The sequence below is a fragment of the Coregonus clupeaformis genome, chromosome 7 (genome assembly GCF_020615455.1).
Source record: "Coregonus clupeaformis isolate EN_2021a chromosome 7, ASM2061545v1, whole genome shotgun sequence".
In the NCBI taxonomy this organism is placed as follows: Eukaryota; Metazoa; Chordata; class Actinopteri; order Salmoniformes; family Salmonidae; genus Coregonus; species Coregonus clupeaformis.
In genome coordinates, this window is record NC_059198.1 from 60,677,854 (window position 1) to 60,697,386 (window position 19,533).

The 19,533-nt window shown below is 41.6% G+C and overlaps 1 protein-coding gene across 1 annotated transcript in view; it reads left to right on the forward strand.

Annotated features, from left to right (window-relative positions):
* LOC121570264 (ribonuclease 3-like) overlaps positions 1-19,180 on the forward strand; it is a 297,361-nt gene extending 278,181 nt beyond the window's left edge. Inside the window, 3 exon segments of the mRNA XM_045221557.1 lie at positions 6,657-6,749; positions 8,077-8,124; positions 18,512-19,180. Coding sequence (XP_045077492.1) covers positions 6,657-6,749; positions 8,077-8,124; positions 18,512-18,659 — 289 coding nt within the window. The 3' untranslated portion in view covers positions 18,660-19,180.
* The last annotated feature ends 353 nt before the right edge of the window (positions 19,181-19,533 follow it).

The window sequence follows — 19,533 nt, forward strand, 5'->3', positions numbered from 1 at the left end:
GACAAAAATAGAGCTTTTTGGTCTAAACTCCACTCGCCGTGTTTGGAGGTAGAAGAAGGATGAGTACAACCCCAAGAACACCATCCCAACCGTGAAGCATGGAGGTGGAAACATCATTCTTTGGGGATGCTTTTCTGCAAAGGGGACAGGACGACTGCACCGTATTGAGGGGAGGATGGATGGGGCCATGTATCGCAAGATCTTGGCCAACAACCTCCTTCCCTCAGTAAGAGCATTGAAGATGGGTCATGGCTGGGTCTTCCAGCATGACAACGACCCGAAACACACAGCCAGGGCAACTAAGGAGTGGCTCCGTAAGAAGCATCTCAAGGTCCTGGAGTGGCCTAGCCAGTCTCCAGACCTGAACCCAATAGAAAATCTTTGGAGGGAGCTGAAAGTCCGTATTGCCCAGCGACAGCCCCAAAACCTGAAGGTCTGTATGGAGGAGTGGGCCAAAATCCCTGATGCGATGTGTGCAAACCTGGTCAAGACCTACAAGAAACGTATGATCTCTGTAATTGCAAACAAAGGTTTCTGTACCAAATATTAAGTTATGCTTTTCTGATATATGAAATACTTATGTCATGCAATAAAATGCAAATTAATTACTTAAAAATCAAACAATGTGATTTTCTGTATTCTGTATTACAGACCTCTACATGCTTTGTAAGTAGGAAAACCTGCAAAATCGGCAGTGTATCAATACTTGTTCTCCCCACTGTAGTTGTGACTATTAGGATGATGGATTGGATAAACATTGGTTATAAGTATGAAGTTATTAAACAATAGGTTTATATTTTAAAAACATCAATGCAACAGGTTGTGATGATTAAATTAATAGAAAGGGGTTACAGGGTTATATTAGAAGGTGTAGTGAACCTAATGAAACGTGGTATTATATAGTGTCTTTCAGGATTGATGGAAGTCTCCTGTAGCATTATGTTAAGGGGATACCTGGGATAAAATATAATGTCTTACTTACACGTATGTGATTGTATTGGCTAATGAATGAAATATGACATTTACAGGGGCGAAAGGAACAATAGAAGGGGAGACAGATTTTCCTATGGTGTTGGTAAAATAATTGATAATGGATCATTTGAGATGAGATCACATGGAGCAGATTTAGGGGTTCAATAATCATTGTGAGATTAGTTATGAGGAATTAGATTGATACAAACGATTATTGATGAGTTAGGACTGGGGATATCTGTATCATGTTTTGTGTGTACTTACCATCTTTAGATTACTGATGGTAATTGAAGGTTAACAAAATGTATAACCAGGAGAAAGAGATTAGCTTATCTCATTGGAATGTTGCCTAGCGCTAGGGGAGCAGTAGTGAAGTTAGGCAGTATTTAGGTCGTAAAAGTGAGCTACCAAATTAAGTGGTGCCTGGCTATTTTTGGTTGTTGTTTTTCAATTGGGTTTTTCAAATAAAAAACAACACACCTAATATGATGTTTATAAAGGGTTGTTATGTTGAATTTAGGGTTTTTCAACAGTTCATAGGTGATGGGTCTTAAAGGAACACACACTGTGAATTTTATGGAGTTTTTCAGTTTTTTTTTACTGAGTTTAGGGTATACATGATTTCTTATGAGAATAAATGTCATGAGGACTTAATGAACACTTGGGATAAGTAACATTTATGAAATATTTAGAATGATGGTAATGTTTACTATACTATGGGATGGAATAGTTTATTGAATGATTTCAATGGCCTCTGAACTCTGTTTTGACTTTCTGGTGTTAATTAATCATCCACACTGGTAATTCTAAAGGCATGAGAGGAGGGCTTTAAGATAGTTTATTTTATCAAGTTGAGGGTAATTTATAATACTGTGAAAAGTGTGAAGAAGATTATAATTTGGTAATAATATGATTTGAAACATAAAATAACGGAAGAGAGAGAGAGAGCTTTCCCTGAATGAGGGATACCTGTCAATTGTACTAATCTTGGATTACTTTTACGGGATAGAAGTAAGTTGAGATATTATCAAATGTGGTCATTTAAATTTCATTTTTATTATGGTTTAATAAACAATGTTGGTATTTTGTTTTTGAAAGCATGAGTGACGATGTGACTCATGTGTTCAGAAAAGGGGGTAGTAATGATGGTAAAATAATTTATTGGTACATTTGCAGATTGTAGCAAGAGAATGAGCTGTAGTAAATAATGTGTCATGGGTTAGATTAAATGTTTTAGAGGTGTGTAAGTGAAGTGGGAATCCATGGCTGTCCTACGGCTGTCCTACGTTATCAGTGAATGAAAGCAGAAGGGAGCCTTTTGCTTCTCTCCTCAAACAGAGAGGAACAAGCTGCCAGGGTTGAGCAGAGTTCAGGCTAAAACCTTTGTCTCTCCTTTACTATCTTCTTGATTGATTACAGCATGAAGGGGGGTTTGTGTTAGGTTTGAAAGATTTAAGTATGGACCTGTCATGTCCAACCATCAGTCTTCAGGTCAAGCCCGGGAGAGCCGGGATAGAACAGAGTTTGAACTAAACATGAGTGTTTTTACAAGATAAGGGATTGAATGATTGGATTACTATTGATTCTGAACTGAATGAAAGTCGAATTTAGCTGCCATAAGAGACAAGGGAAGTGGGAGGAGCAGTAAAGAAGCATGGGACATTCTCAAAAATAAATAAGGGATGGCAATTGAATGATAAATTACCAATATTACCTAAGTGATTGTTTAGGTAGGTGGTAATATTGACACATGAGCAGAACCATGTGTCAAAAGGGGGGATGATAGTAGATGGTAGGATTAAATAATAAATATACGAAGGAGAGGACAAAATACTTTAAAAAATGTTTTGTTTTAGATACAGTCTAGAAAGAGAATACTGATGTGAACGGTATGATTAGAGAGGGGTTAAGGAAAACACACAGGAGAGCAGGAAGAAATGGGGTACAAGGTCTACCGATAGTATTAATGACGATCAGGAGAACTCCAGATGAAGAAGGGTTATTGCCATTGGAGGAGGAATTTGGTAGACCATATAGAATGGCCGAGTTAGGAGGACCAGAACAGGCAGAAATATAAATTAAGATCACCCTAGCAGAAAACGTGAGAAGGTAGTTTATTAACCACACCGGTATGTCAGAGGTTTTGTGCCCCACAGGTGAACTAAAGGAGAAGGTGACCTACTATATCTAACCAGGTGACTGGTGAGCATCCAGTCCCTAAAGAAGAAAGACTGGAAGCAGGCCTGTTGGGAAGGGCCCTATCAGGTTATATTGGTCACTGCCTTTGCCATTAGAATAGCAGAAAGAGCAACCTGGGTCCACGTTACCCACTGCAAAAAGGTAAGAACACATACAAGCACCACTGAACACACGCAGAGTTAGAGAGAAGAACTGGCCAAATAAGGTCTGGGGATCACCTCTGTTAACGAAGATCTCCTACCCCGGTTTTTGGGAATAGGGGTGACTTGAGCTGCATCATAGTCTCTGCAATAATCTTGATATGTCAAGATCCACCACCAATTTTGCTATGCCCTTACCATTGTTAAATAAAAGATAAGAGAAGCGACCCGACATACTGACCGTCAAGGACGAGTGGCCTACAAAATGGGAGTCAGAGAAGGGCAGACTGTCGGATTCAAAATAAGGGTTAGGGACGTAGCCAACGGGTGGGTTACATGTCAATAAGCAACTTGGGATTATAAAATCCCATTATATTCGTGTTCGGCCCCCACGGCGGATTGTTCCTAGACTCAAGTGTTTAAACACACTTGGGGACAGGGATATGAGACCGGGCGGGACTGAACATCCAGATGGGGGGTAAAGAGAAACAAAGACATCACCAATTATCAATTGGAGATAGTAGTAATGTGATTGACTTAAGTTCAGAAGCACAGGAGAGAATTCTGAACCTTACAGCCCCTGTAACCGATGTGTGGTGGGCGTGTGCCAGTAAAGGCAGTATAAGGCAGAGAATTCCAAAAGGGTGGCTAGATACGTGCGCCCTGGTTCTACTGATTCAGCTAGTTAGAATTAGTCACCAGGAACCAAGGAAAGTGTTAAACAGACGTAGGAGGAGTTTAACAAGAAGGAGAATAGCCCTATTTAGATGGATGCGATTGGGGTATCAAGGGGGGTACCGGATGGATACCAAGCTATGAAAGAATTAGGGGAAGGATTTACTACCACGTTCTTTTGGTGGGTGACAATAAATAAAATTGTGGATTGGATTAATTATATCTATTATGACCAACAACGATTTATTGGCCAGACTAGGGATGGAGTAAAATGAATCTCTGAACAATTATCCACCATCTCACTCATGACTTAGGAAAAGAGGTTGGCTCTAGATCAGGCAGAAAGGGGCGGTGTCTATAGAATGATAAGCCATTGTTGCACATTTATCCCTAACAACACCACACCGGATGGGACGGTCACCAGAGCTCTTGCAGAAGAATGAGCTGAGAACTCAGAAGTTAGTACATCGTGGATAGGGTGGTTTGATGAAATGTTTGGTAAATGGAAAACCATAGCAGCCACCATCTTGGGGGCAGCCAGCGTTTATATGGGTATTCTTGTATTATGTGGTTGTTGTCTTGTTCCCTGTGTCCGAGGGTGAGTAAGGCGTTGGAGAATGCAGTGTCTCAACCGATGGTGAGATATGGAGGGAATCCGGACTCTGACCAGTGGAATGTGAAAAACGATCCTCCAGGCTTGGTGGATGACGAGGACTTTGACCCTGAAAGACCGCAATTGGATGAAATAGTTATTAGTTCTGACGTATGAAGATCAGATTGGTCATGCTTGTAAATAAATGTATCCTAAGGGTGTAAAAATGTAGTCAAAGGGTGGACTGATAGAGGAATTATGATTATGACTAAAATTGTTAACCCCAATACTGATGATGACTGTGTGAACTGTGTTAGGGTTATCATTATAAACCCACTAACAGAGGGGGTGAGTTAGAAACTGCTGAGACAAACATTCCAGGATGAAGGGGACTGAAAAACTGTTTAAAGGCCTCCTAAAGGTGGGTGGAGCAAAGTGCCTTTGTGTGTCAAGGGGTATAAAAGCTGTATATGTGTTTTTTGGCGGCAGAGCTCTCCATGATTAAACATACAGATCATTCTTGCCGGTTGTGGACCTTTGTTTAATTCATGATTAAACCAGAGCCTTACACCCTCTGGGAATTATTCAGAGCATTAAGTTTGATTAATCAGAGATAGAAATTCTCGTGACAGTGATAAAGCTGCACTTTTTAGAGTGGCCTTTTATTGTTCCCAGCACAAGGTGCACATGTGTAATGATCATGCTGTTTAATCAGCTTCTTGATATGCCACACCTGTCAGGTGGATGGATTATCTTGGCAAAGGAGAAATGCTCACTTACAGGGATGTAAACAAATTTGTGCACAAAATTTGAGAGAGATACACTTTTTGTGCGTATGGAGAATTTCTGGGATCTTTTATTTCAGCTCATGAAACATGGGACCAACACTTTACATGTTACGTTTATGTTTTTGTTCAGTATGTCTGTCTGTCTGTACTGTATGTGTGTGCTGCTTGGAACTGACAGCCTGGCTAATGCTTCCCATATTGCAAAGTTTTCTTTGGTTTCTGCTGCTTTCAGAGATAGTCTAATTCCAAGTGACCGTTTTTCTGTCGGTTTGGTTTAGAATTCAGAAGTCCAGAGGAACAGTTAGTATTAGTTTGGAACATGCCACATGCCTCTTCATTTGTAAGTGAGAAATAGGATTGAATTATTGATAAAGTGGCATAAGTGACCACATTGCATTAAAAATGAATAGCACTCCTGAAAGTAATATGGTAAATTGGCTGTTAATAATTTAGGGTACTCAAAACCCTGGGTGTTTTGTGTCTGTGTGGTTTATGCTAATGTTAACATTTTAGACATCTACAAATGTTGTTTGTTTACTTGTTCTTGCTTCCCCCTGCTGAAATCTAACCAAAATCAGTAAAATATATCTTTAAATGTTTTATATGATATGAATATGATCATATGATCTTACCTTGTCCTTTATCTTTCTCCCTGATTGTGCTGCTTGCTCACATTCTACACAACACCAAACCTTGATGGGGCATTGTCTTTCTCTTATGTATTTATTTTATCCCTCCTCCCGACATGTCAAATTTGTAGCGGAGGTACACACATCTTCTTCCCATTCAGAGATGTTGGGGGTCTATATACTGTTTATATGTCCCTCAGAAGGCTTCAATACACTGTCAAACCACGCTGCCGATCATCATTTCATCATTTACATCATTTAGCAGACGCTCTTATCCAGAGCGACTTACAGGAGCAATTAGGGTTAAGTGCCTTGCTCAAGGGCACATCGACAGCTAGTCGGCTCGGGGATTAGAACCAGCGACCTTTCGGTTACTGGCACAACGCTCTTAACCACTAAGCTACCTGCCGCCCAAAGCTCTTCTCCAGCTCAGGGTGCCTCTCTCCATCTTTCTATCTTTCTATATCTCTCTCTCTCTCTTTCTCTCTCACTTTTTCCTCTCTTCTCTCTCTTTCTCTCTCTGTCTGATTTTATTTTTGTTATTTTCCAGAAGGACAATACCAACGTCGAGTGTCCTTTAGCTTTCTCATATCTGTTATTATTTCTCTCTCTTGTCCTCTCCCTCACTCATCCCACCCTTCTTTTCATCTATTTGTTGCAGGACCTTGCAGACAGTGGGGCCATCTCATGCGCGGACCTACACTGTGGCTGTGTACTTCAAAGGAGAGAGGATAGGCTGTGGCAAGGGCCCAAGGTATGTGGACCCACGGCACCCACCCAATAGGCAGAGTTAGCATGCAACTCAAATGGCCCCCTATTCCCCATGGGGCCCTGGTCAAAAGTAATGCACTATAAAGGGAGTAAGGTGGCATTTGGGACGCATTCCTTAGTGTGCTCCGCTCTGCTCAATGCACTGCTAATGGGCTCTAGAAATAATGGCCATGTTTTATTGATGGTGTTTATTATAGCAATTAAGCTTTCAGTGGCTGTTCTATTGGGAGCGACATTATGCAGAATAAAAATTAATCGATTAATTATTGGATTGACATAAATAGTATTATAGAAACATCACTTTGAAGAGGGGAAATGCCCTGTGACGAAGCGTGAGAGACCGCACACAGTGAGTCTCTCTCCGGAGATAGCTTAGCTCTGGTCCACGGAATAAGTGCGGCTTGCGGACACTGAGCCTTCCTTCACTCACACCCTGGACTAGATCTAGGGCTAGCTGCGAAGAGAGACGGCACACAGTGAGTCCCTCCAGTTGCATCCCAAATGGCACCCTGTTCCCTATATAGTACATTACTTTGACCAGGGCCCATAGGGCTGTGGTTGTAGGGCTCTGGTCAAAAGTAGTGCACTATAAAGTGAATAGGGTGCCATTTGGGACACATTCTCTCCGGGGCTAAGTGGGGTTTGGTTTGGTTCAACCTGTGATCTGTCTCTTCACAGGGACAGGGCGGAAGGGGTGGGGAGGGCTTTTGTGAAGAAGCCTAGGGTAAAGAAAGTGTGAATCGCTGCATGAAGGAAGGTCCTTTCAGGGTGGAGGAGAGGATAAGAGATAAAACTCTTTGGCTCAGCTTAGGAGGAATAAAACGGAAATGCATCAAACATCTCTCACCCCTCTGCATTGAAAATCCCTCTCCATGGCCCCCTTGAAAGAGCTCTCTGCCTCTAAGCTGGTGATAACTTTGTCCCCTCCATAGTATCTCTACCCAGCTTACTGTTTTTATATTTACTCAATTTTAAGCCCCACTACCCCTCTGCCTCTTGGCTATGATCACATAATGCATAATATAATATATACAGAGAGAGGTACGGTAAACAGTACACATGCAGAGTGCCTGGCCCAAAGGCTTAGCTACCTCTGTAAGATGTATGCATGGTGCTAGCTACCTGGGATTGTTGGGAGGAAAAAAGGGCTTTGGGGAAAAAATCATTTTTATATAATCCTCTGTCTTTGGCCTGCTCTCAGACTACAGTATATGAAAAGGATGTTTTGAATATGCTAAAGACCTTTTTTTCTTGTCTGTCTTTCTCTCTTTTTTTATTTTATTTATTAATTTTTCTCCTTTTCAATCCAGTATCCAACAGGCAGAGATGGGGGCTGCTATGGACGCGCTCGAAAAAATGTAAGTTGTTTGAAGAAGAAGAATTTGGATCCACCACTACATCTTCTGTGTTTAAGTCCTTCGCAAACAGTAGTACCCTGCTTTGGTGCTGTTCAATATTAGCTTTGTCTATAGAAGAAAGAAAAAAATGGCTGCCAATGTACGGTGGCCTGTGCAGTCATTTGAAGAAGTTGGAACCACCACCACATGTTTAAGCACTTCACATATAGCCTATACCTTGGCCTGTGCAGTCGGTTGTCTGGTTGATACGGAGCATTAGCCTGTTTGAAGTGCTAGTCCAGAGCACAGCTAGCATATGTGACCTTGACCTGCCTGCATTGTGGGCCAAGAATGCTAAGCTAACAGCAGCTAAGAGCCCTCTTCCATGCTAATAGACTTGGAGGACCATGTTGAAGTCTCTGTTTGTTTAGTGTATTTAGCTAATAGAAAAAAGGGACATAATAAGAATAAGCCTTGGTCTGTGTGTGAGGCTGTGAGAGGAGAGGACTCTTGTGTTGAGCATGGCTCTGGCCCTTGAGCTGTGTAGTGGACGACATGTTGACTCACCCTTTAGGGCATAGGGTGTAATTTGGTATGCAGCCTATTTAGAGCCCTATGTTTAACCAGAGGGTAGCCATTTGGGACTCACTTCTAGCCTACACTGCTTCAGTTCTTGGCCGTTAGTCATTAAACAGCACTTAAGGAAAATCTATGAATGTTTTAGCATTAATAACCATGCATCATTCACTGCCAGGTAAAACACAATTACAGGCTCTCAGAACCTGATCGGAAAGTTATCATCATCATCTCCTATCTCCTGCATATGTACAGTTGAAGTCGGAAGTTTACATACACTTAGGTTGGAGTCATTAAAACTAGTTTTTCAACCACTCCACAAATTTCTTGTTAACAAACTATAGTTTTGGCAAGTCGGTTACTTTGTGCATGACACAAGTAATTTTTCCAACAATTGTTTACAGACATATTATTTCACTTAGAATTCACTGTATCACAATTCCAGTGGGTCAGAAGTTTACATACACTAAGTTGACTGTGCCTTTAAACAGCTTGGAAAATTCCAGAAAATGATGTCATGGCTTTAGAAGCTTCTGATAGGCAAATTGACATTGCTTGAGTCAATTTGAGGTGTACCTGTGGATGTATTTCAAGGCCTACCTTCAAACTCAGTTCCTCTTTGCTTGACATCATGGGAAAATCCAAAGAAATCAGCCAAGACCTCAGAAAAAACATTGTAGACCTCCACAAGTCTGGTTCATCCTTGGGAGCAATTTCCAAACGCCTGAAGGTACCACGTTCATCTGTACAAACAATAGTACGCAAGTATAAACACCACGCAGCCGTCATACCGCTCAGGAAGGAGACGCAAGATGAACGTACTTTGGTGCAAAAAGTGCAAATCAATCCCAGAACAACAGCAAAGGACCTTGTTAAGATACTGGAGGGAACCGGTACAAAAGTAGAAGCCACTGCTTCAAAACCACCATAAAAAAGCCAGACTACGGTTTGCAACTGCACATGGGGACAAAGATCGTACTTTTTGGAGAAATTTCCTCTGGTCTGATGAAACAGAAATAGAACTGTTTGGCCATAATGACCATCATTATGTTTGGAGGAAAAAGGGGGTTGCTTGCAAGCCGAAGAACACCATCCCAGCAGCATCATGCTGTGGGGGTGCTTTGCTGCAGGAGGGACTGGTGCACTTCACAAAATAGATGGCATCATGAGGAAGGAAAATGTTGTGGATATATTGAAGAAACATCTCAAGACATCAGTCAGGAAGTTAAAGCTTGGTCACAAATGGGTCTTCCAAATGGACAATGACCCCAAGCATACTTCCATAGTTGTGGCAAAATGGCTTAAGGACAACAAAGTCAAGGTATTGGAGTGGCCATCACAAAGCCCTGACCTCAATCATATAGAACATGTGTGGGCAGAACTGAAAAAGCGTGTGCGAGGAAGGAGGCCTACAAACTTATAAGGCCAAAATTCACCAAACGTATTATGGGAAGCTTGTGGAAGGCTACCCGAAATGTTTGACCCAAGTTAAACAATTTAAATGCAATGCTACCAAATACTAATTGAGTGTATGTAAACTTCTGACCCATTGGGAATGTGATGAAAGAAACAAAAGCTTAAATAAATAATTCTCTCTACTATTATTCTGACTTTTCACATTCTTTAAAATATAGTGGTGACCCTAACTGACCTAAGACAGGGAATTTTTACTAGGATTAAATGTCAGGAATTGTGAAAAACTGAGTTTAAATGTATTTGGCTAAGGTGTATGTCAACTTCAGACTTCAACTGCATGTGCATGGCTAATGCATTAGTGTGAATATATTGAGAGGTGGTTAGTGTTTGTGGTGAGTTAGTAAGTGCGGTTTTGGACTGAACCGAACCAGCGTTGTCCGCGCCGACCAGCAACACATCAATCAAACAGTACAATTTGTCCGTCTTCACTGGAACTAATTACCGGGTAGCTGGGTAGAGTTAACCTTGCTGGAGGAAGGAGTAAGCAGGCCTGTAGGAAGTTGGGAAGGTCAAAGCTTTTATTTGGTTGGGCCCGTAAATGATGCCCCTAGCGGCCTGTGAGATTGATACTGTTTGGGCGATCAAACCCTCACTTTTATGAAACATTAGTGTCTTACGGTGTTGTTTTTTACACCCCCCCACACACACCTCTCTTCTTATTGGAGGCGTAGAGGAGAGAAGATTATCTCTCTCTTCCTCCCCCCTCTCTATCTCTCTTCCCCTCCTTACCCCTCTCTCTCTCCTTCTTTCTAGTCTTTCTCCCATCGTTAATTATCTCCATTCTCTCTCCCCACTGTAATCCCCCTGTCATAGTGATTGATAAATGCTCATTGCTAGTAAATTAACATTTCCCTCATAAATTTCAGTTTCAAGTGACTAGATTAGCAATGCCTCCTGAAAAGGTCAGTTCATTTAAAATCATCTCTCCCCTGCAAAGCCTCTTCCTCTCACTCCTTCAGACAGTACAAACTGTCCAGGACTGCATCCCAAATGGCACCCTATGCACTATTATATAGTGCACTTCTTTCATATAGGGGATAGGGTGTCATTTGGGATGCGGACCAGGTCTGTGTTGTTTCCTTAATAAAGCTAGCTACCTCCTGGGAGAGAGCGAGCCCCACTGACACCTCCCTACAGGATGACTGAGACATTTAAAAACTTCTCAGACTTCTCAAGACTTTTGAACATAGCCATAGTTTGTCCAGGTTATGACTGAAATATGTATTAATTACCAGGATTAGTCATTTCTCTGTGTTGGGTGCCCAATTATAGATACATTGACCTCCGAAAGTATTGGGACCGCAACACTTTTGTTGTTGTTTTGCTCTGTACTCCAGCACTTTGGATTTGAGATGATACAATGAATATGAGGTTAAAGTGCAGACTCTCAGAGGATATTTACATCCATATCAGGTGAACCGTTTAGAATTGACAGCACTTTTTGTACATAGTCCCCCCATTTTAGGGGACCAAAATTATTTGACCAAATTCACTTCTGTATTAAAGGAGTCAAAGGTCCCATATTCCTAGCACGCAATGATTACTTCAAACTTGTGACTCTACAAACTTGTTGGATTCATTTGCTGTTTGTTTTGGTTGTGTTTAAGATTATTTTTGTTGCCCAATAGAACTGATTGGTAAATAATGTATTGTGTCATTTTGGAGTCACTTTTATTGTAAACAGTAATATAATGTTTCTGAAAACATTTACATTTTAGTCATTTAGCAGACGCTCTTATTCAGAGCGACTTACAGTTAGTGAGTGCATACATTATTTTCTTTATTTTTATTTGTATATTTTCTTTTTCTTTTTATATTTTTCATACTTGCCCCCCGTGGGAATTGAACCCACAACCCTGGCATTGCAAACGCCATGCTCTACCAACTGAGCTACATCCCTGCCGGCCATTCCTTCCCCTACCCTGGACGACGCTGGGCCAATTGTGCGCCGCCCCATGGGTCTCCCGGTCACGGCCGGCTACGACAGAGCCTGCGATGCAGTGCCTTAGACCACTCTGCCACTCGGGAGGTTATCTCTACATTAATGTGGATGCTACCATGATTATGGATAGTCCTGAATTAATCATGAATAAAGATGAGTGAGAAAGTTAGACGCACAAATATCATACCCCCAGGACATGCTGATCTCTCACCATTATAATAACAGGGGAGGTTAGCATTTTCTGGGGGGTATGATATTTGTGCATCTGTAACTTTATATTTATTATTATCATTATTGACGATTCATTCAGGACTTTCCGTGGACATTGTCACTCTTGGGTTCTTGTCTTTTTAAACCCTGGTCAACTAGAGGGTTGCCGGTTCGAATCGCAGCTTCGAGGGATGAGCCGACAACTGGAATGAGCCTACAACTGGAGGATTGCTAGCATCATCCTTGATACCATTCACCTGCTGATGTAGTCTTTTGCATGGCACTAAACCCCTGCAAGCCTCCTCTTCCTTCAGTACAAACTGTGTTGGACAGTTGTTTCCTCTATTAATAAGGCTAGCTACCTCCTGTGAGAGAGCCGCCTCCCTACAGTACAGCTGGGACATTTAAAAACCTCTGAAGACTTTTGAACATAGCCAAAGTTGAGTTAAATGAGGGATACAACGTATATTGAAAGCAGGTGCTTTCATACAGTGGAATTAATTAAGCAATTAACATCCCATCATGCTTAGGGTCATGTATAAAATGCCCAGTTGCCCATTATTTTGGCTACCATGGCTAGAAGAAAAGATCTCAGTGACTTTGAAAGAGGAGTCTCAAAGGAGCGTGTGTGTGTCAGTCATCAGATCTCAACCCAATTGGGAGATGCTGGAGTGGTGCCTGAGATGGTGTGTTCCATCAACAAAACACGAAATTATGGAATTTCTCGTGGAAGAATGGTGTCGCATCCCTCCAATAGAGTTCCAGACAGAATCTATGCCAAGGCACATTGAAGCTTTTCTGGTGGTTCTTGGTGGCCCAATGCCCTATTAAGACACTTTATGTTGGTCTTTCCTTTATTTTGGCAGTTACCTGTAAGGTAGGGAGTGGACACTGTGCTGCGTCCCAAATGGGACCCTATTCCCTAAAAATTGCACTACCTTTGACCATGGTCTGCATATGGCTCTGGTCAAATGTAGTGCACTAAATAGGGAATAAGGTGCTATTTGGGATGAAGCCAGTGTATCTATATTAAAAGGGGGATCTGTAGGTGGGAGTGGACTGTCTTGTGTTCTGTTTGTTTACACCCCGGTAACACCCAGGGATCACAGGACAGATATTCCACTGATAATACGGGTAGAAAAGGAGTGTAGTCATAAATCTTAACTCTTCTGTATTGAGGATCCAACTTTCATTAGAGCGTTCAATTTCAAGTTTTATTTATTTGCCATTTGTACGTTGAAAAATTATCTGAAATGCCATTTAAATGTATCTAACATGCTGACCAGAACGCTCGCGCTCGTGCGTCCGATCAGGACACGCAGGTTGAAATATCAAAATGAACTCTGAACCAACTATATTAATTTGGGGACAGGTCGAAAAGCATTAAACATTTATGGCAATTTAGCTAGCTAGCTTGCTGTTGCTAGCTAATTTGTCCTGGGATATAAACATTGGGTTGTTATTTTACCTGAAATGTACAAGGTCCTCTACTCTTACAATTAATCCACAGATAAAAGGGTAAACCGAGTTTGTTTCTAGTAATCTCTCCTCCTTCGGGTTTCTTCTTTGGACTTTAAATGGCGTTTGGCAAAGAACTTTAAGGTGCATTACCACCACCAACTGGACTGGACTGTGGACCTCAGTTCATCTTTCAATCACCCACGTGGGTATATGCTCCTAAAAACCAATGAGGAGATGGGAGAGGCGGGACTTGCAGCGCGTCAAGCGTCACAAATAGAACCAAGTTCTATTTTAGCGCCTGGCTACGCAGATGCTCGGTTTGGTCAGCATGTTAGACGAGAGTTCAATAGTGTGATCATATTGTCTCCCATGTGTTTGCCGGGGGCCTTTATTCCTTTATTTCAATACCAACACTAATCGGATCTACTGTGTGCATCATTTGATTAGTCATCGGTAGTCTTATTGTATTGAGCATTGAATGCATTTAACTATGGGTCGTTCCACCAATTTGGTGTCGTTTGAGAAGTGCAACTTAGTTTAAAAACATGTTTTCCCATTTCAAGATGTTAAATAAAAAAGTAAGTGTCTATTTAAGTGCCAAATAAAGTAACAGGGTTGACCGTAACCGGGTTGACGATTTCATTTGAAATCAACCATAAATCACCTTGTAACAGGGGGAATGGTAGCTGCTTGTGTGCAGCAGGGAGTGTCAATTGAATGCAAGCTTCACAGGATTGACGTGTTATGCTCAACCTGCTCAGTTTCCCACCAGACAATGGCTAAAAATAGTAGATTTTATTTTGAAGGAATAGTTTCACTATATTAAATCAAGAGTTCAGTTCATGTAACAGGGTTGACCTTAAAATGAGAGCAGACGTAAATGAATCACTAATCACATTAAATAAATAATCATCTTCAGAAAGTACTTTGTCAAAGCAACAAAATAACTAGGGTTTTACAATGATGGTGAAAACTTGGAGAAATGTTGAGGTTAAGTGGGTTAAAATCTTCCTTGAAGTCACAGAGGGTGCTGAGGGTGCTGAATTTTTGCACTTTACCAAGTCAGATTTATTTAATATAACAAGCTTTTAAAATTCAATATTGGTGCACAATTTCTACTTAAAATATCAAAGGCAATCTTTTCGTGGAACGATCCATATATAATAAAGGGACATAGAGGCTGGGATTGGAAACCACGCAGCTAGGCGATTGCATAATGTGCAGAGGGTGCGTGGCCTTAACCACTCGACCAACCTCGGGGCACGCATGCATTTTCTCCCCTTACACTTAGTGTCTTACTCTAGTTACATACAGTACGTCTCAGACTGTCCAAATGGCTTCCTACGGTACTGTGTAATCCTTTCTGTCAGGATTCATTTCCATGTTTTATTTAAGGCCTTCTTGGGTATCAAACCTTTTGTTCGAAGGCACCACCACCACACCCTCCTCACTCTTTCCTTCCATCTCTCCTTCCTTCCTTCCCTCCCTCCCTCCCTCCCTCCCTCCCTCCCTACCTGACAGGCAACATAGCTGTAAAAGGGAAAGGGAAAGGGGTTACCTAGTCAGTTGCGCAACTGAATGCATTCAACCGAAATGTGTCTTCCGCATTTAACCTACGTCATCGGCGCCCAAGGAGCAGTTGTTGGTGAGGGTTAACTGCCAGCAGTAGAGGAGTAGAGAGGTGAGAAAAAAAGCAATGCTAAGCCCTCACATAGACGGCTCCGGGCTCATTAAAGAGAAATTGGCCCAATAGTTGGTATTTTGCATCGCTTTGGTGGCTCTGGGCGGCAGGTAGCCTAGCGGTTAAGAGCGTTGGGCCAGTAACTGAAAGGTCATTCAAATCTTGAGCCAACTAGGTGAAAAAATCTGCCGATGTGCCCTTAAGCAAGGCACTTAACCCTAATTGCTCCTGTAAGTCGCTCTGCATTAGAGTGTCTGCTAAATGACTAAAATGTCAAATGTAAAAAAAAATATCTGTCGAGGCAGAATTAAATGTTCACCAAGGCCTGAACTGGAGGTGGAGGGGGGGAGCAAATGGATAGAGCTGAGCCTGCCAGGTAGGCGGGAGAGATGGGAGGGAGAGAGGCGTCCCAGCGGCCCCACATACCTCGGCCCTGAAAGGTCAGAGAACATGAAATATACTTGGGGAGACGAGTTGACCATTTATCAACGCATCGCTCATCCTTTTTAGAGCAACCGGAGATTTGTTGTTTTGTTCTCTCCCTCTCTCTCTCTCTCTCTCTCTCTCTCTCCTCTCTCTCTCTCTCTCTCTCTCTCTCTCTCTCTCTCTCTCTCTCTCTCTCTCTCTCTCTCTCTCTCTCTCTCTCTTTCTATTATGCTCTCAATCTGTTTTACACACTTTCTCCCTCTCTCTCACTTTCGCTCCCGCACTCTCTTTTCTTTATCACCACCACATCGTTCGATCCTCTGTCTCTCCTGCAGCTGCATGTTTCCTAAACAAAACTGTTTCTTCTTCTCCTGGATACGCCAGGAAATAGTCTCTGAATGTTTCACAAATGACACCCTATTCTCTATATAGTGCACTACTTTTGACCTGTGCCCAATTGGATTTTGGGACGCAGCGCCTCTATCTGTTTGGCTGTCAGCGAGCAGGGAGGGGACTGCAACATCTCTCCTCAGGTGTCACTAAACCCTTAATCTCTGGGTAAAGGCTTGTGTGAATTCACAACAAGTACAGTACAGAACAGTATGGAGGACGGGTGGCGGGATGGAGGATCTCAATGTACTGGTTCTGTGTGTGTTTATTTATTTGCCCCTTGGCGAGATAGGGAGGTATGCTATAGGGAAATCTTATCTCATCAACAATGGTACATGGGTAGATGCAATGTTAGTGTTGGTTAGATGTGGTGTGGGTGGGCTATAGGTGATAGATATGTGTTTACACAGTCTGATCTATTGTGGAGCAGCCGTAATAAAGCCGAAGCTTAGTGCTGGAGAGATATAGACTACTGTAAATGTGTTGGTTCATTAGTAGGGCTTTAAATATGTTTGATGCCCATAAAAGCAATAAGCATGCTGTTCTGTAGTCAGTGTGTGTTGTGTTTGTGTGTGTATTCCGCAGCACCCCTTGAGGGAGTCGTGTTGCTAGCTACATTCCAGAGTGTTGGTTGTCGTGTGGCACAACAAGCTGCGTTGTTGCCAGGGTCCCAAACTCAAACCCGCTCCCTTCTCTCTCACCGAAAACACTGCATTTAGAATCTCAAGACCGCCAGTCGCAACCCTGTCCTTGAAAGGAATTACCAGATTGTCGATAAACAAAAGACTCAAGTCAAGCTAAGTGGGCTAACGCCTAACACTGATGTGATCAGTATGCAGTTATGATTTTCTACATAACGCCGGATCACAGAGAATGATCTATGTCTCTTCATGCAATACCTCAACACAACACAGAGACCCTGTTGTTTTTTCTGTCTTCTGCTGCCAGACCGGGAGCTTTGGAATAATTGAAAACCTTGTCATATTCTTTAGGAGTCTCAATCGCTGGTCCCTTTACACTCTTTATGTAACTGCATGTTAAACAATGCAAATGACCAAAGAAGCATTTCTTGCTCTCTCTCTCTCTCTCTCTCTCTCTCTCTCTCTCTCTCTCTCTCTCTCTCTCTCTCTCTGTTATTCTCATCTCTTAAGTCATCTCCAGACTGAAATGCTGACAGTGATTTCCATATTTTAACTGCAATATGTAGTTTTATTTTCTCTCTGAGGCTCATCAAGTGTTGCTAAGTCATCTAAGGCCAATCGCACTACAGTGTATCCCTCACTGTTCGTTGGAGTGAATATGTTTGCTTATACTAGATGTTGGCCTCTCATTGCTGTAGAGAGACAATGGGGCATTTGGCTGTACATTTTACGTATTAGTCATTTAGCAGACACTCTAGAATGTTTTTACTGTCTGTAAACTACATGAAATGGTTGAGTGACCAAAGATCCAACCTGGGGTCAAAAAGTATTAGTTTTCTTTCAAATAGAATGTGTTTGATTGAGATTAAAGTGAAGAGGAAATTAAGCAACTCTTGGAGGACAGTGGCAGTTGATAGAAATGCTATTGATATTGTTAAAACCAACACGTTTCGGCCTGTGGCCTTTATCAGGGTTTTTATTGATTGAGCTTGACACAAAGACAGTTAGTCAAAAGGCTACTGTAAGTCTTAGAGCCAGTGTGAGATCTGGGAACGGAAATACCTACAGTACAGAACAAACATGGTCTACACAACTAAACTGTCTGTTGATCTTTCATGATATCCTAATCGACACAATCTAAATTTGTGACTTAAATACTTTGACACAGAAGACCTGGCGTCCCTTCATGGGTACGGTTTTAAATTGAAACGTAAATACCTACGCAGATTTTAAACATTCATTTTCTGTTCTCTTTATTACAGATCTCATTTGGAGATGTTATGTTGTAATTAGCTTATCAGATCCCATTCTCATCACAATGACATCAAATGAGGACTGTGGAATTCCATGTTATTTTGCTCATATTAAGAAGGAAAATAGAGGTACTAGGGCCATTCAGTGCTAGTAATGTTTGCAGTGTTTCACTAATTATAACTAAAATGACAACATGTAGGAGTATGTATACATTACAATGTCAACACATGCTAAACACTATACTAAACACTGTCCTCTATCGGTCGTAGACTGACCTTGTCGCTCTCTTTATTCCTCTCTTTATCTTTTATATTTTCCTTGGTCCATCTCTCTTTTCTTATGTCTCGCTAGTCCTCTCCCTGCTCCAGATAACTTCCCTCAGATGGCTCATCAGAAGTGATTCATTGAGTGGAAGTACAGACAGGAGCTGAAAGAGATGAAACGAGAGAGGGAGCGCCAGGAGAACGAGGGAGACGAACCAGAGGACAGCAGGAAGTAACAGAGCCCTTCTCTGACCAATCGAGATGGAGGATATTGAATAGTGTATGGAAGGGGCAGGAAGTGGAGAGATGAACAATTTACAAACACTCTGAATTGCAAACATAAAATGCATTTTCCTCTAACAACTCCCTTCATCTGCATCTGCATGGAGAATATTTGACAGGTGTAAACAATATGGTGGCAGCTTATCTCTAGACTGGCTTTCACCTGGTCAGTTCTTTCAGATCAGTGCAATGAAGGAGAGGATGCGAGGATAGGACATATTTCTAGGCAATTGAGAAATATTTCTAGACAATTTAGAAAGACCACTAGTCTACAGTCCACCCTGTACTGTCTCGTCCCATTTTTATTGTGTTTGGTTGCGTTTGTGGTTGTTTTGAGCTGCTTTCATGTGTAGGTCTTAATCAATTGAATGTTGTTTATGTACAGTCAGTTTTTTAACTAAATCTACAACACTGTTGGTCGTCGATCATGGTAATGAACGGCATCAACAGAAATACTTTGTTTTAAATGTCTGTTTTTTATTTGTACCGCAAGTGACATTGATAATAATTTATATTAATAAAAGTATTTGAAATCTTGATAGATTTTTCATTATAATGACATCTGTCCTTTTGATAGCCATACTCTTCATAATCAGTGTCCGACATCAAATTGCTTAATGGGAAAACTAGTAGTGGCATATCACATGCGCGTTATGAGGAGGGGAAAGCGTTAATATGATTTAATTACATTAAATATGTAAAATGCCACCATCTGTCTCGCATCTGCTGCCTCTTCTTCTAACAATGAAAAAAGTGTTTTTCCACCCTCTCTCCAAATCCGATTGGCAGATTTGAAAGATCTTAATTATAGATTGTATGTAATTAATG